The sequence below is a fragment of the Triturus cristatus genome, chromosome 2_2 (assembly GCF_964204655.1).
Source record: "Triturus cristatus chromosome 2_2, aTriCri1.1, whole genome shotgun sequence".
NCBI classification, from domain to species: domain Eukaryota; kingdom Metazoa; phylum Chordata; class Amphibia; order Caudata; family Salamandridae; genus Triturus; species Triturus cristatus.
In genome coordinates, this window is record NC_140582.1 from 652,655,262 (window position 1) to 652,676,946 (window position 21,685).

At 45.5% G+C, this 21,685-nt stretch overlaps 1 protein-coding gene across 1 annotated transcript in view; it reads right to left on the reverse strand.

Moving 5' to 3' along the window:
* Positions 1-4,826: 4,826 nt before the first annotated feature.
* Positions 4,827-21,685, reverse strand: part of SCRG1 (stimulator of chondrogenesis 1) — an 81,641-nt gene continuing 64,782 nt past the window's right edge. Inside the window, exon 3 of the mRNA XM_085641842.1 lies at positions 4,827-6,211. Within this exon, the coding sequence (XP_085497968.1) occupies positions 6,157-6,211 (55 nt within the window). The 3' untranslated portion in view covers positions 4,827-6,156. The remainder of the gene's footprint in view (positions 6,212-21,685) is intronic.

Sequence of the window (21,685 nt, forward strand, 5' to 3'; positions counted from 1 at the left end):
CAAATTTGAATGACATGCGAGAGGTAGAAGAGAATACAATGGTAATTTCCCTGCCTTGCAACCTAATGCCTGCTAGGCCCCTATAGTGGTATCAACAGTGTTTATTTCGGAGTGGGGGGTCTGTCTCTAATAGTGCGTCAACATGGAGCTCAGTGGAATAGGGTGGGCGTCTCCATCCTCCACGCCACATGTGGGATGAAGTCATGCACGCCAAACCAATAGTGCGCGTATTGTGTGTGAGCGCATAAATAATACAGATAAAAGTCGGGCACGCTAAAGCCCCCGTAATCCAGAGTGTTTCCCAGTTCTCACTGGCCTGTTTACCGCCCCAAACGAGCTTAAGGAGGAAAGAGCGCACAGTTTTAAAAAAAACGTTTAGTTAGTGGGATCGGTATGTTGTTAAAAAGATATAAAAATTGGGGCATCACAACCATCTTAATTAGAGCGATACGGTCGGCCAATGATAGCGGAAGCTTCACCCAAGGGTCTCTATCTTTTCCTTGGTCCTTTCCTATCCAATGTCTCCCTCTTTGTAGTGCCCAATATTCATCTGAAAAGTACCCCTTCAACAGGTTTATTATTCTTACCTGTTTCCACATTGTCAGGATCATAACTGTTAGACCTGGCACCATTGGCGTGGGTCTCCCTTCCATTTTTTGCTGTTGCCTCCTGTGTTTTTGCTATGTGTTTTGCTGGTTTAGATGCTTTGGGCACTGTGCCACTGCTATTCAGTGCCACAGTGCAAGTGCTCCCTATTGTAAAGTGTTGTATTAAATTAGTGATGCCATGATTGGTTAATTTGATTTACTTGTCAGACCCTAGTACAGTGCACCATGCGTGCCCAGGGCATGTAAATCACATGCTGCTAGTGGGCCTGCAGCACTGATTGTGCCACCCACAGAAGCAGCTTGTAAAGTGTGTCTCAGGCCTGCCATTGCAGAGCCTGTGTGTAGCCTGTGACTGCCATGTCAACTTGGCAAATGCACCCACTTGCCAGTCCCTAAACCTTCCCTTTTCTTCATATCAGACACCCCTAAGGTAGGCCCAAGGGCAAGGTGCATTGTAAGTAAAAGGTAGGACATGCCCTGGTGGGTGTGGCATGTCCTAGTAGTGAATTACAGCCATTTTCGTTTTTCACTATTGCAAGGCTACCAGTCCCCATAGGCCAGCATGGGCAGTTTGATTATAACATGTTATAATCCTAACTGACCCAGAAAACATGGTAGAAATTCGAGTTTAGTATGCCTGAACTCAGAATGATAAAATACATATTTTAGTGAAGTTGGTTTTAACATTCTGTGTTTGAAAATACCACTTTTAGGAACTAGGTATTTTCTTGCCTAACTCTGCTAGGTTGTGTATTCCATGTCTGGTTTGTGAGTGACAGGGGCTGGGGGATTCCAGGAGACAGGTTGAGTCAGCACAGGGCTGAATAGACCTATCTACATGTAGAGTGGTGGGAGGAGCTGCACCTGGGTCTGAATAGGGCTGTGCCTGCCTTCCACAATGCTGGTTCCACCTCCTGTGGTGCGTCTGATGTCCCTGGCCCACACTGTCAAAGGAAAGAAGGAGTACTGTAAACAAAGTGCTCCAGGACTGCACAGAACTGGTTTGGACTAGGTACAGACACTTTCTGCCTTCAGAGACAAAGGATTTTGGTGTATAAATACTGGGGCCCAGACCCCAAGACTTTAGATCACTTCTGGGAATCAAGACGACCCTTTGCCAAGGAGAAGAACCAAGGAAGCTGAAGGAGGAGACTGCCCCTGTGCTGTGCTGTTGGGGTTGGCCTGCAGTGGTTACTTTATTTGCCAAGGAAAGGAGAAAAGGAACAGAGAGGCACCTACTGTTGGTGGGCCCTCTGAGAAGACTGCGAGTCGCTGGGAGCTGGAAGCGCGACGCAACGAGGAGAAGCGTGTCGCCGCCACTGCAGTTGCTGTTGATCGCCAAAGAAGCATGCCGCCGATGCAGCTGTTCACTGTCGCATCATCGATGAAGCGCGTCACATCACCGTAGAAGCGTGTCGCTGCCGCAGAGATCGGCAGCGCATCACCGGAGAAGCGTGTTGCAGAGCCTGTCACGGCTCAGAAGTTACCGATTTCGCCCCACGGCCGTCGGGCGTGCACGCATCGTATCCAATGTTGTCGCATCACATCAAGATGCCATTTTCTCGCATCACACCGGATGGTCACATCGCATCGAGGCGCCATCTTGTCGCATCGCCCCGGATCACAGTAAGAAACCGACACATCACCTCCTCTCCAGTAAGGAACCGACGCATCACCTCCCCTGCGCTGCAGTAAGGAATCGACGCATCACCTCCCCCAAAGCAAGGAACTGACCCATCACCTTCCCTGCGACCCTTTTATTGCATGTATTACGTGACGCATCCAAGGTACTTCGAGAGTAAAGTGTCGCATTTACCATCTACATTGAACTAAGCTATTTCTTACTATCTTAAAGTCTATTTTTGAGTACCGTATTGTGGATTTTTGTTGTTTGGTCTTGTGTTAAGTCTAGTAAAGATGACTTATTTTTCTAAACTGGTGTGGTGTCCATTTGTAGTGTCTTCACTGTATTACTGTATGTGTTCAAAAATGCTTTACACACTGCCTCTGAGATAAGCCTGTCTGCTTGTGCCAAGCTACCAAGGGGGTTAGCAGGGGTTATTGTAGGAGTGTACCCCCTTACCCTGACTAGAAGCAAGGGTCCCTATTTGGTCAAAGGTACCTACGTCTGCCAACTAGAGACCCCCAGTTCTAACAATAACTAATCTCAGAACTTGAATATATTACCCACTTGTCCTGGATTTGCTTATTCTTGTCTTTTTGTATCATTCTTCAATGCGATCAAATCTTTTGGAAAGGCTAGTGTTCTTCCAGTCTCATAATCATGTTTATCCTTTATCCATTTTCACAGTTTCCTTTGTTTTATGTTGTGTTTAAACTCATCCAGTCTTTTTTGTTGTGTAACTTTAAACTGTGTAATGTATCCTGCTCCTTAAGTTATTTCAATACCTCCTCTAAGGCTTCAATCATATGTTAAGTGTTGTTGTAAACTTTGCATGATATTTGATAGTATTTTGAGAATCCCATTTGTTCATTCGCCTGAGTTATTGGTCCATTATTCAAGCATCATAAGGTTAGTGTACTTAAGAGTGGGAACTGTATAAATGACTGTGAATGGAAGAAGGCCATTTTTAGTGGGGGTTAACTGTAAATAGGAGATTAGGTGCAAGGAATGGTTGCATGTGGTATTTGATCACAATAGCCAAGACATTCATTAAAACTATCAAGCATTAAGTAAAGTAATGGTTGGCTTTGTAAATAAGACTTTAGCATACGTTGAAAAGCAAATCTCAGAAAATCACTGAAAAAAGTACAGTTAAAATGCAGTTATGGTTACAAACAACAATGCTCCTTAATATTGTAATACCAAGAGCTGTATGTAGAAGCATTAGCACTTTTAAATGCTCTTTCAGGACCCTTGAAAGACATCCACTCCTGTGCTGCTCCTGGTTTGTATAGAGGTTTTGTTTTTTATTCTAACAGGACTAGCTCAATCAAGTAGTGTGAATAATCCTTAGTGGGCCCGGATATGATAATGCACAAAATGTCAAGTAGAGGTGAGTGGCAATTATAAATGCAACCCACTGTTCAAACATTTCTTTTAACTTCCATGGGTACTGCAGCTCCTTCCGACCCAAATTCTAGTACGTTGAGGGCAGAAAAGGTCCTATGATCATAGAATGCTGTGATAAACAACAAGCGTGGCTTACAGGGTCTGAGAAGCAGGGTTTCTTACTCTATGACCCATTCTTGCTTGATTCATCAGACAATCCTGCTTGTGGTGCTTCCTCTGGCTGGCAGCACTAGCTGCACAGTTTTGAAAATACTGAGGCTTCACCCTTGGTCAGGTGACACAAATGGGGGAATGTCAGCTTATGCAACGGCACCAGTAAACAGGAGAGGAACTCACACATGTTGATAGTAGGATACGTACTCAGGGAGAGTTAACCTACTGTTGAACAAAGCAAGTGTTGGAAACAATGTGTAACAGTTCTAGCTGGAGTGAACATTGCATGCATGCGGAGGACAGGTACAGAGGTAATATGAAGTAGTCCCTTGGATACGTTTCATGCAGTACACATTGGTTATCTGCTGTAGAGCCAGTGATAAATTTGACTGTTCTTAAGAATATCTTTGATTGAGCCTGAAAGGGCTCGGATTGCTGCCATACCTAGATGATTGTTTTTAGTGCTTGGCATTCTTCTAAGCTGCATGAAAGAAATGGGCCGGTGGACATTAGAGTAAGAATCTATTGCTTATTATAGTAAGGTCTGTACTGTTGGTAAGTTACTAGTCCTTCTAACAGATTACACTCCCACCATCCCCTTTGCTTGAGCCTACCACATGTGGTAGCATGGTACACTAAGAAGAAGGGAAAGCAGAGCTTGCATTAGAGAAGGGTGTGGCCTGCGAACTGAGCTGCTCACGTGATCCTAGTTTCTCTTGGTGCTATAGAAAGGGGGATGATGTCAAAGAATTATATTGATGCTAGATGGTTATGGTCTAAGAGTATTGGAGTTACCACAGAGAGAAACTCGCTCTGTTTGTTGTCTAATTTTTGCTGAAAATGAACAAGGATATGTTATGTTAACTTTAAGGACTCTGGTCTGTGCATGTAGTGCCAAGGTTTACAGAAGAGCTAACCATTTGCCACGTGTCTTTCTTTGAGTAAGTGAATACGCAAACTGTGGAAGGCAATACAACGTTTTAGTGGGAAAAAGAATATAAAAACACTCACTAAATCAAGACAAATTTGCTTCACATATTTATTTGACCATGAATAATTATCATAATAATTTGAATATATATTGAACACAACAATCACATGCGTTTGGTCTACTAAACATATAACTGATCACAGTCATTCATTCTCATAGAAAACAAATTTAACAAATTCAAAAGTTTATTGCACAAGGTACTTTGTATGGAATGCTGCTTACAAAGTAGCAGCCCTTTTTTATAAATCCCTAAAATTATATGTATAAAATTGCTTCATTCATAAGTGTTAAGGTAGGATAGAAAAGACAAGTGAACATAACAAATATCTGTTGCACTATTTTTTGTCACGGTGCTATAGCTTGTAGTTTACTTGACAGCTCCAAATGTTTTTATTGTAAGTCACTGAATACTTGAGCATTAGTCTATTGTAAATTAGATCCTAACATACCACTCAGCAGAAACTACAAATCACAGGTCAAAACATTTTCTATTTTTGAGCACATTTTAGGGAAACGTTCAGTGTCTACATTCAATCAATTGCTTTCCCAAGTATAGTTGAGATATGCAGAGTTGGTAGCCTTTGCTTTATCTTACTTTAGTCCTTTGAGAGTCCCTTTCTCTGATTTTTCGCACTAGTTCAAAGACAAATTCGTTTTATTACAATATAATTTGATAATCAAAAGTTTGATAATTAAATATTTATTGTTGTTGTTGTTTTTCAAAGCACTAATTGCCTAGGACTACTTGATGATAAAACACCTGCAAATCAGGCTGTATTTTACTCTCAATTGTCAACTCTTTGCTTAGGTTTCCTTACCTTAAAAGTGCTTAAAAGTTTTCTATATGTCCCATATCTAAGATGGCAAAACTGAATTCAGGAATGCCACACCCCTTTTTCCAAAACAATCTGTAATAGCAGCTGAGTTATCAAAATGAAAAGTGCATTTTTAGAAGCATTCCCTAAAGGTTCTCTTCTTCAGACCTAGTTTAAACCATTACAATAAAAATTGTTGAGGCAACCATGTCTGGAATAATACAAGGAGATTATGCAATTAACCAACGTTCATGAATATTCATTTTGTTTCAGTTGGAGGTACCCTTATCTCTGGTTGAACACCCAATGTAGAATAGCTGTAGCGTAAATTGGCACAATTATGAGGTAAGGACCATTTTTGCGTAATAAACACTAAGGTACGGAAGTGGGTCCTGCAGAGTTCTCCTTCTGGTATGATCATTATGAGAGAAATACTCTACTTAGACCAATAATATTCTCTCTTTTAGTGTTGTAGACTAAAAAGATGGTATCTGTTGGGACATCTCACTTTGTTGTAGCTGGAAAGTTTCTTCCTGTAGCTGATGTCTACCACAATCATTGGCTGTTGCATGGAATCACGAAAGAGATCTTCGGGCCAAAGAAAATGTCCCTATAAAAGAAATGAATAGAGGAATTAATGGTAAATGGAGATAGAAAAAGGAGTGTCAGGAGCAGATTTTAACGGCAGGCATTTGTACTGTCCAAGCAGATTCTTCTAATAAAACGAATCATTTTCGCGTGTTGTTCTTGTGAGAGCATTACTAAGCCAGTTCACGAGTATTGAATGTATTGTATTGTATTGCATTGATACAGGTATTTATACTGTCAGTCTGGACGCGCTTCTCAAGTGTTAAGTGAATATCTACTCCATATGATGCACATTAGTTAAACATCTCAGATTAATTTTCCCTATAAGTTTGGAAACCTCTTTTTAGCGTCTCTTTCTTCCTGGTGCTAAATAACCAATGTTTATTGTTACCCAATTCAGTGGTTTTCATTTTATGAAGCTTTGGTGTTGAAAGACTGAGTGGGCCAATAGGGATTTGAGACTGTGATCAAAAGTGGATGCTTTAGTCCTTTGAGCCATCACCCCTGGCATTGTGTTGACTTTTAACTCATACAAGGTTACATCTAACGATCTATGATACGCAATCAAAAGTAATCAACAACATTATGTATTCTGAGATGTAAAATACAAGTAGAATTGTTTTGAATATATTTTAATTAAGAAAGCATTAAAGGAGACGCATGCAGCTCTGAGGCCCAATTCCACACTCTTTATGTAGACAGAGATCCCAGTTACGACAGAAGTCAGATAACAAATATTTGTACTGAAGCATCATTTTTTAAATCAAAAACATCTGATCCCAGAGGACACCAGCAATAGTTTCCAGACAAATCCTAAGCCCAGTAACAGACAAGGCATTACAAATACAGCACATAACGAGACCGCAAGAGAATAGGTATTGAGGATGACTAGTACAAAGTTTGACAGGTACTTTACGCAGGTTTACACCAGTAAGACTATGTTCACTTACAAGTTAAGTACACAGCTAGCGAGGGGTGAATTCATGTTCTTTCAATCTGTGGAATGACAGAATCGAAACCAGGGGGACAATTTGTGTTTTCCACACGACTGGCATCCACCTCTCACTATTGGAATATTGGAATATAAAGAAGAGGGTGGGTGTGATTCTCTGTCCTGTAATTACCATAGCACAGCCCCTGCACAAGGGACAGGCAGCCGTAATCAGAGGAGTGGTGACTCTGCTCCTGCGCTTCCCTAGTAGCAACCTTTTCAAATAATGCCACTGGGGAAGCATATGCTAAAGTCTCTGTTTTTTCCTGGAATCTTTCACCCAGCCCTACAGATAGCACAGCTCTACCGGGAGCCATGTTGTCACCATCTCAGCCCATCATCATATAAGCACTATAAGTTAATGGTGGAATCTCAATGCACGTATGTCCACTAGTATCATGCTCACCACAGAACACTTGCAATCATCGCTCAGGAGCGCACACACGACCACAAGAATCGAAACATAAAAATGACCTATTAGAGATTTTAAAACCTGCTTTAAATCTAGAAGACCTGCAATATAGCCACACTATATCAAAATTTTACAGCGTATGCATTTGAAGCAGCATTGCTTTTTCCAAAGCTTCCTCATTGCTCAGTTCTTCTGGACAATATTTATGTGTACCTGTCAATTTCAATAAACTGCTATCGTTCAAATACCTCCTTTCGCTATTGCTCCTTTCAGTATCATGGTCAATCTGCTACATGACCAAAATATGCGCACCAAATGCGCCTTTGAGCCTGCCACTATTCCAGAAATCATTTGTATCAAAAAATCCACTTTTATGTAATCAGGTTGGGGTTCAGTATTTCTGAAATAGCACCTTCTGTGGAGTTAATTTCAGGCCAGGATCTAGCATTGAATTTAAATTATCTTGAGTATAGAAACACAAACACCCAATTCTTCTGAAGAAATATCCCTACGGAAACTGAATAGTGGACAAACCGGATAAGGGCAGTTACTTGTGAAAGTCTGAGTGGGAGATCACATTGTTTTGCAGATGTAACAGTGTATGGGAAAGAACATCCAAGTCGATCTTCTCATCCATCAGCCCAAAGGTTTCAAGCGCTTTTCTTAGAAACTGATAGTGTACCTTAACATTGTGATGAGAAGTCATTTCTCCGAAATCAGTAAAGGGAAACGTTAAGCCAATATGAGCCCAAGAGCTCCATAAAAATAAAAAGTGATATTCAGATTCTTCCACAGTGAACATTTGGGAAATATAACCATTCCCCTTCTTAAGACCACATTTACTGCACCCCAGACAAAAACAAATTGACCCATCGAAGGGTAAAATTTAATAGCATTTAATTAAATTTAACAGCATCTAGCTAGGCACATCAGACCCACATATAGAAAGCCACCTCATCAAATGATTAATCTATAAAGTATTTTTAATACAGCTCTATATAATGTAGGCAGAATTGTCCTTTATTTGCACCTAAAACCATTGAAGATCTTATGTACCCCATAAAGTTCCCTTTTTGACAGCTTCTTTGATGTGCAAGAAGGTACGCTAGGTAATTTAGGGTACATATTTAATGTACATATGTTTTTTCCTAATGACCCAATCCTTCTCCAGACCAGTAAGTACAATCTTCCTTTAAGTTAACTAGGACTTCAGCGGCTAACCACCTCCCCTGCCTTTCTTTCAATGTTGATGCCCAGGTAATGTGTGGACTTACCTGCACACTGCACACCTCAGTCAGCTACATGACCTCTTAAGATAGAGTGGAAGTTTGGAAAGCCTATAGTTTTGTTAACCTGTGAACATGCCAAATGCCCATTATTGCCCACTAAATTATTACATAACCCAGAGCCTCTTCTAGATCTATAATTTAAATAATCACAAAATAGCATCATCAGCATAATAAAGAATCTTAGGGCCATATTATCAAGGAACGGCTATAACATTATCGCCGCTTTAGCGGCAGGAAACTGCCGCTAAAGTGGCGATAATGGGCTTGATCATATGCCCTTGTGAATTCCCATAGAAGCCCAGGTTCTGGTGTGAACCTGGGCTTCTATGGGAATTCACAAGGGCATATTATCAAGCCCATTATCGCCGCTTTAGCGGCAGTTTCCTGCCGCTAAAGCGGCGATAATGTTATCGCCGTTCCTTGATAATATGGCCCTTATTTTCTTACTCCCCTTCCCTTATTCGCGTGTAAATAGCATTGCTCGTGATGTAAACTGCCAAAGGCTCATAAGGCTATATTGAATTGCAGAAGGGACAGAGGAAAAATATTGATGAGTAGCACCTTGCAGTTAGAGCTCTTCAGTAATAAAACCTTTAGTTAGTACTCTCACATATGTATTAGTATATGTTACTGAAATGCAAGATATGGTAAATCCAAATCTAATCAACGTCCTATCAACAAAAAGACAGTGAACACTAGTGGAAGCTTTCTCTCATCCAAATAAAGGGTCATCAACAAGTGGAATGAATGAGCGTATACCTTTAACATCCTTCTTTAAGCCAATAGACTCTTCTGTCCAAAAAGTGACTAAATCATGAGATGCTGTTGTCACAGATACGTACCCTTCATTTCATGTATTGTGGTGTATTTGTAGGGAAGGGGCATAATGTAAATCATTTCTGTCTTTCTACGTGTTTATTTCTGGCCAAATGTTTCAAATGTTTATACTTTTTGCCTCTTTATTTGTACTTTGTTGCATGGAGCGTAGATATACAAATAGTGGTTTGCTTCACACTAGAACAAGCGAATGTGGAATCTCAACTAAGTTCTAATAGGATTAATGAGCCAATGCTTAAGGCCTGAAGGATTTGCTGGAGAAAGCATGATGCGGGATGGAGAGATGCAGGGGAACGCAAAGAGAGATGAAGGAATAAGGAAGAAGGGATGTGTTGCTTATTAATGTGGCAATGCATACTTTTAAATCAGTTTTAAGGATATAATTGCATGAACATAGTGATATGCTATGGACACTGCTTCCTTGAAAGGAATATTGCCTTTCAAAAGCTTAATAATTTAAAGAATCTTTAACAATATCTTTGGAGCTTGAAACTCCTTTAGATTAACATGCTTTTCATTAACCTGCCATCTGGTGGTTAGATCCGTAATCAGTATGTACATGTTTTCAAGGTGTGCATTAACCTGAGGTCAAGCTGAAAGGGACCTCCCTATGACGCTGAGCGAAAGCCCACAATGCCCCATCCTCCAGTTCTTGGTTTTTTCTTACTTCTGTAATGTCTTCTTTTAGCATCAACTCTCATCCTTCACCTAACAGGTTAGAGGATCAAATATGAATCTAGGGGAGGTTCAAGCAACAAAACTATTGTTACAGGTAAGTAATCCACTTCTTTTGCAATGTAAAGCTCCTCTAGACTAACATGCTGTGAATTGATCTTGAGGTGGTATCACCCCATGAAGAAGGATCACTGTGAAATGTGGTTAGGTGCAAATAGTTGTTGAAGTACATTTTGTCCCTCCTGGCATCTCTTATTGATGGTGTGTCGATAAAATATTGTTTACAAAATGTGTGTAATGCTAGCCATACACATATCCTGTAAAGAAAAGATACCTATTTACATTGTTGAACCCCTTTTTCCCTATGGAATGTGCTTTGGGTTTCTCGTGTAAGCTTTTCTTTGTTAATGGTTAATGTAAATGGATATTTTAAAATACTCCCCTTGCTTTTGTTTCTTCTAATACATGTTATTATTGCTTTTATAACATATGCCACAAAGATTTGGTGACTGTTTATTTATTGTATTAGTTTCTTATAAGTAATACATAACTACCAATATGTGCAGAACATTTTTGTTGCTAGAATAATGCAGGTAAATTAATAGACTCATGAAGTGATGCAGTGAAACTACTTTGGATAAACAGTTAGGATTTGTCCTCATTAGAACACTGTCTTTATGGATCTACAGTTATGGTTCCTGAATGGTTAAAACATCAATCTCTGTGGGGCGTGCCTTGACACAAGCAAAGATGGCTGCCTGTTGATTCCCCTCTGAATTAAACAATGACAGCAGTGAATTTATTTTCTACATACCAAAACTAGCAGATAACAAGGTGTGAGTCATCCCTTTCTTTAACTAAGATACTGAAAGTGTTTTTCAGTGCTGCTGCTGTGTGAAAGACATTTGCATGAAGCAACCAATTGTCTCTTCAAGTCACAACTGCCATTTTGTATTGGTGTCTGTTCCTGTGCGCACGCTATATGAAAATTAAAGTTGTGCTGTTCCTGAATGATCTAGAGTTCAGCAATATAAAAGGACAGTAGGCTACAGAGTCAAAGAGATGGGAATCAATTTCTTTGGAATGTAATGCCCTCACACACCCAGTTGGGTGTCATGCTTCATCATTGGGCTGCTCCTCGTCTGGCCGGCGCAGCAATGCCTGACAGGCTCCCATTGAGGGGCACTTTGGCAGAGATCTTTTTCCAAATAGCCGTTTGATGCCGTGGGGGTGAGAGATTTAGTGAATGTAGATGAATAAGTGGTGTGTGATGTTTACGTGAGTTAAAACAGGTTTGGGAGTACCACCAAAATTAAATTTTATTGTGGGTCTCCTACCCTGATTAAAATAAAGAGGAAAGGCGCAATGCTAAGTTAATGTCTTAGGTGTGGCGCTCTTCCGTGTGGTTGGTCAACATGTTTCTTCTCAATTTTACAAGTCTAAAGTTAAAAAACTATCTACACTAAGGTGGAATCGAAAACAATAATGAATTAATGTCTAGGATTTACACCACCATTGATTTACTCTGTCTAATGGCTGGTAGTACTGGTTCTACCTATTATGGAGAGAAAATCACATATTAATGTATGATGTCAAACAAATATCACAAGTGTGAAACACTGCTGTCCTATTCCTTGTGTGTCTAAATCACAGCACACAGTGGTGAGGTTTTACATGCATATAAACACCAGGTGCCAAATATTGAAGTGGTCACATTATTGCTCATGTGTTTAGTGACCACATCCGTGTAATAAAAACCAAAAACTGCACAAAGAGCACGAGACTCACCCTAATTGGGATATACTATTGCTTCATCAAACCACGGCAGGTCATGATATGAGGAACTTCCCCATATACTGCAGGGGTATGCAGATAAAAGGGAACAGTTAAAAGCTGCCAGCTTGCGAAGTTAATAGCGTTTAAATTGAATAGAGGATTGGATATGTGGGCCTCCTTAGAAGATATAGTAACATGCTCCTACATAATGCTATCTGGCACATAAAGTAGTGCACATAATTCAGGGGTAGTTCTTTAACATTGCCCACAGCATGAAAAAGTGTGATCCCAGTTATGGTGGAACAACACAGGCTTCATATTTGCTACTGAAGTTGGGCTAAAGAAACAAAAAAAGAAACAAAAAAGGAACAAAAAAAGGGAGGGAGGAAGGGAAAGTACATCTACCTAGTTTAATGTTTTAAACTGGCTGGGAAACCCATTAACAGGGGTTGGGAATGTGGAACGTCAACAGACCATAAAGGTTAACATAGTACTCACGTTTGCTTAGTACGCAATGTGTCCAAGGACCTACCCACTGCTGCCGGGACCGGAAGGTATGCTGTACTGAAAAAGCCTGGTTTAAAAACCTGCTGCCCCTCCTCGTTAACTCCTGATTGCTACCAGCTGGACCGCTCGCGTGAGTGAAGACAGCCATTCTGCTGTTCTCTCTAATGCGGGCGCCATCTTGGAGTGGGTGCCCTAACTTGAGCAGCTAGTCAGTTTCTACATCTGAAGTCTATGGAAACAACCCCGACCAGGTACAGGGTTTTGTAGATTGTAGAATTAATAAAGCACTCAAGCACCCGGGCTTCCGCCTTATTTTATATAAAAAGTATATACATGGTGAGCGGACGGGAGGCTACTAAAGATATATATTATTTTGTCCCGCACTGTGTGAAATGTAGATAGGAGAGTAACCTAATAGGTTATGTGTCGAGTTTATAAGGGTAATCTTGGTTGGCAACCATCATGAGATTGGCGCATCCTCCGTTCATGGTAAAGAAAAGAAAAGAAAAGGACGATAGGGGCCATTTTGTAATCTTTGGAAAGCTTGGGGGCCATTTTGGAGTGGAGGAAAGGTCACAATAAGGCTTCATTATCCTCTCGTGTGAAGTATCCCCAATATGTAATATTACATAATTGTGAATCTTAGTGTACTGGGTCTAATGAAGGGCAATAGGTGTCAGTGAGGCAGTGATAAGATGCTATTCCAAGGTAGGTTTTTTTTTTTTAAAACTCTTTTTATTAACATTTTCATTTATAACCAATACTGCAATACCATAGCGTGTATTATCAAGTACATCATAGCTTGCTCGTGTCAGCCGCTGCAGCGCTTCAAAAGTTCCATTCCGTCTCCTCAGGACTCTAACACCCTCTTCCCCCATCGTGCCAAACATCTTGTGTGATACCACCACAGACACCCCAAGTTAGTCTGAGTCATCCGTGAGGGATTCATCCTGCGGGGGCTCACAAATGTTTCCTCGATAGTCATTCCACTTTCCCCATATCTTAGTCCATTTTTTGGGGCATCTTCTGTGCACATAGACCGCTTTCTCCGTCACCATTAGGTCGTCCATCCCTTTGCACCATTTTTGGAGGGTCGGAGCCTGCCTGGCTCCCCACAGCTGCGCAATGTCTCTTTTCGCCAACGCCATCCCCAACGCTACCCATGTTTGCACTGTCTGCGTGATATCCGCTTCATCCCAAATATTCAAAATGCACCCCCTGGGATCAGGGACTAGTGTTGCCCCTGTGACCTGCGCAGCTGTTCGCATGACTGCCCTCCAATAGGTCTGGATGTGTGGACACTGCCATAGTATGTGCCAGAACGTGCCTGGTTCTCCGCACTGTCTGACGCAGAGCGGTGTGTCGGCTCTATGTAGTTTATGTAGTAGTGTCCTGGTGTAATAGGTACGGTGTAGTATCTTAAGTTGTATTAACTTAAATCTAGATGAGATCGCCACTTCTCGAGGTGATGCCAGCGCGTCCTGCCAATCCATCTCATCCATATCCCCCACGTCGGCCTCCCATTTAGTTTTGAGGGCTTGAGTCGGGTCCGGTTGGTTATTTACTAGTTTTTTATATGTGAGTGAGATAGCCTTCTTCGTCATATGATCAGTAAGGAGCCTGTCTTCAAGGGGTCTGGATTCTGGGAGCTTAGTGCCTTGTGGTATAAGCGCCGTAAGGGCATGCCTTATCTGTAAGTAGCGAAACGCCTCCGTGTCTGCCATCCCATAGCCCCTTTGCAACTGCTCAAACGGGACCGGGCTCCCCTTTTTCCACACATCCCCTACCTTTGAGATACCAATCAAATCCCACTGTTTAAACCCCTTCGTGTTTCGTAGCCTGCCCAGTGTATCGGTGTCCCAGAGTGGTGTCGCCTGCGTGATGACTCCTTCCCATCCCATCTCCTTCTGTACTGCGTGCCAGATCTTAATTGTGTGTGCTGTAGGGCCGATAAGATGCTTGTGTCGATTCCTATTGTACAGTATTCCCATTAGGTTATCCTCCCCCAGTAGGTGTCTGTCCATACGGTAGGCTGGGTCTCCCTGATCAGCATGAAGCCATTGGTTGATCACCATCAGGTGGGAGGCCCAGTAGTACAGTTTAATGTACGGGAGAGCTATCCCTCCATCATACCACCCTTTCACTAGTTTGTGCATCGCTATACGTGTCGCCTTGCCATCCCACAGCAGCTTACTGAGTTCACTATTCACTTCTCGAAAATATGCCGGGGCGACCGGGAATGGCGTATTTTGTAGGGCGTATAGGAATCGTGGGAGCGCCATCATTTTAAAGAGAGCTGCCCTGCCCAAGAGAGTGAGCGGTAGGGACCGCCAGCGCTGCACATCCCTGCGTAGTCGCTCCAGTGGTTTTTTAAGGTTTTCAGCTATGAAGCGGGGTTCCTGCGCCGTTATGTAGATGCCCAAATACATAAATCCCTCAGTCTCTATTTTAGCAGCACAGTTACGTGGGAGGCGGGGCCTATCGCCTGCGAGTATATAAATGTGTGACTTACCCCAATTTATGGTATACCCTGAGACCCGGCCGAACGCTACGCAAATATCCATGAGGCCAATGAGTGATCGGGCCGGTGAGGCCAAATAAAGGAGTATGTCGTCCGCGTAGAGTGATATTCTGTCTTCCCACCCCAGCGCCCATTTGAGCCCACGGATTACCTGGTCTTGTCGTATCCACGCCGCCAGGGGTTCTAACACAAGTGCGAATAGAAGGGGGGATAATGGACAGCCCTGCCGGGTTCCCTTCGCCAGAGGGAAGGTACCCGAGATCCTCCCATTGGCCACAACCTGTGCCATCGGTTTTGTATAGAGCAGCTCCACCCATTTTATGAATTTGGGACCGAAACCCAAGTGGTGAAGCACCGCGAATAAAAACGGCCATTCCACCATGTCGAACGCCATTTGCGCGTCCAGGGAGAGAATTATGGCGTCTTCTTGAATGAGGGGTTTGCGTGCCATGACGCTATTTACTCGCCTCAGGTTCAGCGCTGTGTTCCGCTGCGGCAGAAACCCCGATTGGTCCGGGTGGACCACCGACCCCAGACACGGCTGGAGCCGCCTCGCTAGCACCTTGGCTAGTATCTTCGCCTCCGCGTTGATCAGGGATATGGGCCGGTAGGACATGCAACTGTTTGGCGGTTTCCCGGGCTTGTGTATTGCTACTATCGTGGCCAAGCGCTGGTCTCTGGGAAGCTCCCCCCTTTCTAAGCTGTCATTATACATGTTCAAGAGGTGGGGTGTTAAGACTGTAAGCAGGTGTCGGAAGAGCTCCACCGGGATACCATTAGGCCCCAGGGCCTTGCCCGTGTGGAGTGCGAGTATGGCCTGAGTCGTTTCTTCCAGCGTAATGTCGGCCTCAAGCGCCTGCACCGCTGTGGGAGCCAACTTTGGCATTTGAATGTCGTGTAGGAAGGCTATGTTTTCCACCATAGTGGCCGTTGCAGTTGGGGTGTAGATGCGTTCGTAGTGCCTCGCAAGTTCCTCCACAATGTCTTGGGGGTCTGTGAGTGGCGCGCCATTGGGCGCGGCCAGTTCAGCTATCCATCTATCAGCTTTGTCTTTCTTATCTAGCCAGGCCAGCAGCTTTCCCGCTTTGTCACCCTGCTCATAAACTGTGTGCCTCGTGGTCTGTAGTCTGGCTTTCGCCTCCTCCCATACAAATGTCTTGTACTCTTGTTGCGCCAGCTGTAGCCCATGCGCTGCCTCCTCGGTAGCATCGGCGGCGTAGTCCGCCTCTGCCCGTTGCATGTTTTCCTCCAGCGCGTGGAGTTGTTGGCGCTGGCGCTTCTTGTGATGCGATATTGAGGAAATGGCCTGGCCTCGTAGGACCGCCTTATAGGCTTCCCAGAGTGCCGACGGCGATTCCACCGTGCGCTCGTTCTCGCTAAAGTAGTGTTTTGTGGTGGCGACCAATTTTTTCTTGATCTCTTTAATCGCTAAATAATGTGGGTAGATTGGATAGAGTCTGCGCCTTCCCGGGATGTCTGATGAGTATGTGAGCATGAGTGGGGAGTGGTCCGAGATTCCCCTGGGCAAATGCGTCACCTCTGCGACCTGTTCCAGTCCCAGCATCTGTGTAAACACGTGGTCTATCCTCGACTCACTGTTGTGTACCCCTGAGTGAAAGGTATACTGCCTGTCCTGTGGGAACTTCGTTCCCCAGGCATCTGTGAGGCCGACCGTATCCACAAAATCATTAAGTTTCGAACTAGCGCTACTGGGGCCTCTGGGGGGCCTCCTATCCATGTCAGGGTTAAGTACGGCGTTGAAATCCCCCCCTATAATCGTTGCCCCCTGTGGGAGTGACAACAGGAATGCGCCCAGGTCCGGGAGCGCGGTGCCATGCAGTGCTGGCGGGATATATACCGATACGAAGTTGTAGCGCTTCCCTTCCCATTGACCCGTCAAAGCAGCGAATCTGCCCTGCGCATCGGTCCATGTCTGCTGTACTATCAGGGGGCAGCGCTTGTGCAGCAGTATACCTACCCCCCGGGATCCAGAGGTGAACTCCGAGTGTACCCCCATTTTATACCCCCACCTGTCTAAGGCTTGACATGCAGTGCCCACCAAGTGCGTTTCTTGCAGCAGCGCTACCGTCGGCCCCTTTCGTTTAATGTATTGGAGCACCAGTCCCCGCTTAATCTTGTCCCCCAACCCGTTGACATTCCAGGACAGGACCACTAGGTGTTTGCCCGTACTGATGTGGTCAGATGTGTGCAGCTTGTCCGTCGCCCCTAAGGTTCGTTCCGTGTCCAGCCCCATGTGTTATCGTATGTGGTATGTGCGGTGTAGAGTGATCGGTGTATGGTGAGTCCATGCAGGTGCTGACCAAGCTTGCGGTATGCAGCTAAAACCTTGTGAACCAAAACCCCCTGTAAACCCCTCAGTCCCCCCCCCCCCTCCCTGCTGCCCTGCCCGGCGGATTTTAAACTACCCACCACCCCCAACTGAGCAGAGTGCTTCATCCCCATAACTGTGTACTTGCGTGCCAGGGGGGGAGATGCCCGCTGCGCCCAGTCTCAGTGTCCCCTTCAGAGCTTCATCATGTCCGCGGCTGCGAAGAGGGCTCAGGCTCCAGCCGTGCAAGCCTCCTCCCCAGCTCTCTCCAGTGGAGCGCCGTCTCTAGACTTCACAGGCCCTCTGAGCCATCGCCGGCAAAAGTCCCCGGGGAGGCCGCCAGGGCCAGCCCCCACGGCCCTTCCCCCGGAGCGGCCGAGGTCGTCAGTCCATTCTCGTCTGGCGAGCACCGCGTATATATCGTACTTGGCCCGGTGTCACGGTTGTACGTCCGCCTCCTCTTGCAATGGGTCCGACGCCTCCGTCCTGCCCGCAGACCTTCCATGTTTCTGCGCCGCTCCCGTGCGTCCCGTTGGCTTGCGCCAGCCCTCCAGCCACTCCGTGGCTTCTGTCGGGGACATGAAGAACCAGGTTTTGCCCTCCGCCTCCACCCGGAGTTTCGCGGGGAAGAGCATTGCGTACTTCAGTTCTCTCTTTCGGAGCTCTTTCTTCACGTCCAGAAAGTCCCTGCGTTGCCTCGTTACCAGCGCCGTGTAGTCCGGGTATATCTCGATTTTGCTGTTTTCGATTCGGAGTGGGGGAGCGACTCGCGCTGTTTGCAAAATGGCGTCGCGGTCTCGGAAGTTGAATATTCTTGCTAGTATCGGCCGTGGTGGGGCTCCCGGCTTGGGCGGTCCACCTGGCACCCTGTGCGCCCTTTCCACCGAGAAAAATGCCGACAAGCCTCTAGGCTGGAGTTTCTTCTTGACGAGGTCTTCTACATACAGGTCCAGCGCTGGACCACGCACGGTCTCCGGCACTCCCACTAAGCGGATGTTGTTGCGGCGGGCGCGCCCTTCTTGGTCGTCCAATTTCGCCTCCATTTGTTTCTGCGCCAGCTCCAGTGCCCTCACTTTGTTTGTGAGCAGCGTTGTTTCCGTGGACAGAGTGGCCGTCGTGTCTTCTACCTCCCTCAGCCTGTCGTTGATTTTTGACACGTCTGCTCTTAACAGTGTAATGTCCGTAGAGATAGTGCCTATCGCCGTTTGCATTTGTGTCAGTGTGCGCATTATGTCCTGCAGAGTAACCTCCCCTGGCTGACCGGCCTGCGTTGCGTCTTCAGTCGTCCCGGGAGACTCCGGGGTGAGCGAGGTCTCCCTGCGGTAGGCATATTTGTCCAATTTGCCAGTCTGAGGCCCCCGTTGGCCTTTACTCCCCATGGCGCTTGTTTCGCCTCGCGGTGTAGCGGGAAGGTCGGCAGTCGCTGCGGCCAGACCGCGCTTTGCAGGTCAGCGCTCAGGCCCGGCGTTCCCCTCCCCCCCCGCCCAAGCAGGGGGTCGTCGTCCAGGACTCACTCGCTCTCTTCAGGTCCCGGCGGGGAGCACCATACGCATCTCCCGGTACGTCGCGTCCGCTCTGTGCCAGGGGAAGGGGGTCGGAGGCGCCGGGCACGATCACCGGTGCCGTCCCCTCCACTCACCGAGGGAGCTCAGGCTCATCAATCCCTTCCGCGTCTCGATTTTCCCGGGGCGCTCCCAGGCCGGTTGTCAGCAGGGCCCTTTTTCGCTGGTGCCGGGGTGGGGGCGGCCAGGACCCCTCCGCGACTCGCGGCCGAGCCCGCGTCACGGTTCCTTTGGGTGTGCTTCGTCCCGCAGTGCGATCCCGCACCGCCGGATCCTGAACGCCACGGGGCTCCCTCGCGTCGTGGTCCGCCTCCGCTTCTTTTTCTCTCTGCGCGGCGTCCCGGTCCTTGGAGCGAGCCCACTCTGCGCGCCACTTCTTCGGCCGCGCCCTCGTACTCCAGGCCCCGGTCGCGGCCCCGGATAGTAGGCCGCACCACTGGCCTCGTCGATGCCGACCCCGCGGCCACGCCTCGAGCTCTCAGACGGCACTCGATCAGCACCGGAGCCTCCCGGTGGTCAGAGCAGCTGGTTCTTGTCACCGTGGACGCGGATCTGTGTCAGGATTTTGGGGGAAAGAAACTAGCGAGCGCGGAGCTCTCCTAGGCTGCGGCCATCGCTGTCGGCTGCAAGCCACGCCCCCCCCCAAGGTAGGTTTTTAAGTGCGTAAAGCGCTCCAAGGAATGTCCTCATTCAGTCCTTGTCTGTCAGAAGACAGACGATGCACCCATCCTTGTTCTTTGTAAAACAATGCTTCTTTGCTGATTTTAGTGAATGTTTCAAGAATTACCCAATGAAAAGATTCTGGTGAATGTTGAGTGTTGGAGAAGTGTGTGTACATTTTAGTATTCACTTTATGACACCGGTAATTACTGCGATGTTCCGTGATTCTCACTTTGACCGGATGTGTAGTCATCCCTATGTATCTGAGATTGCAGGGACACGTAATCATATAAATGCAATTTGCCGTATTACAATATGCGTGTTTACGCAATTCCCATGTGAAGGTTGCATTGAAGATTATATTTTTAGTTACAGTTGTGAGGGCGCAGACTGTACAGGTGCTGCACAGGTAGTGAACCTGAACTGGTGGAAGGTCCCACAACTGTCTTTGTGTGTTAACCATTCATGTCTGAGGCCTGGTATGGATCAGTAAGTTTTCCAGATTGTTTGATCGTTTGAAGGCAAAGCGTGGTTGCTCAAGGGTCATGCTCCCAGTATTTATTACGCCCCAATGTTTCCTGATGACATTTGTTATCCTATTGGAGACTGGGGTATATGTTGTTACACATGTCAACATCTCTGTTTCTGCTTTTAGTCTAGCTTCTAATAGCGCCTCCCTGTTGTTGTTTTGTGCGTGTTTGTTTGAAAGGGCAATATTGCGTGTGGGATATTCACGTTGCGCAAGACTTTTTGCCAATGTTTCTGCTTTTGTTTTATAGTCCTCCAGTTGGCTACAATTTCTGCGGAGTCTCAGAAACTGTCCCACAGGGAGATTCTCTTTAAGGGCACGTGGATGGCAACTACTGAACAGTAGAAGACTGTTGCGATCTGTTGGCTTCCTATATATTGTTGTGCTCAACGTACCATTATCTAGCTTTATCAAGAGATCAAGGAGCGGAATTTGGTTGACTGAAATGGAGTTTGTGAATTTGAGGTATGGATTCAAAGTATTATTCCACACGCAGAAATCGTTACATGTATCTACATTACATTGCCTTGCCAGAAGATGATTATATCATCTATAAACCTCTTTCAGAGGCAAAGATTTTCCTGTATGGGTTGGAGTAGTTTAAAATGAATTTCTATTCAAAAGAGGCCATGTACAAACAAGCTGCACTAGGGGCCATGGTGCTCCCCATGGAAGTTCCCTGGGTCTGATGGTATAATTGACCTTTGAATTCAAAGACATTTTCGGTCAGAACCAGTGTTGCTAGTTCCAAAACAAAACTGTTGGGTGTGGGCGAGTCCCAGGCAGTTTTGTTGGGGGCTTTCTCAAACACACCTAGAGTGGCCCTCTGCAGGATGTTAGTGTAGAGGGCTTCTACATCTAGGGTAACCAATAGACTGATGTTACTGGCGTTGGGAAGTTTGCTAGCAGACATAGCATGTCTGCTGTGTCCTGTTTTACCAATGGCTGTAAGAAGTGATCGCAAAACGTGGACAGGGGTTCAAGTATCGAGTCTATCCCGGATACTATGGGACGACCCAGGACTGGTTGAACGCCCTTATGGATTTTTGACAGTGTATAAAAATATGGAGTTTTAGGATCCTTTTTAACCAAAAATTCAGCCTCCTTTTTGCTTAGCCACCCTTGGCTTTCTGCCGAGAAGACCATTGATGTTATGGTTTGGTGTAATCGTGTCTCAGGACTACTAGCGATAGGCGTGTAGTACTGTCGATTCTCTAATTGCCGTTGGCATTCAATGTCATAGTCACTGTTCTGCATTATCACAGTGGCTCTCCCTTTATCTGCCTGTTTGATGGTTATGGAGGTGTCATTGGCCAGAGAGTTAACAGCCGTCAACTGGTCATCAGAAATGTTTTTGAAGTGTTTCTTGGTTACCCCGCTTCCAAGCTCTTTAAGCACGGCCTGTTCG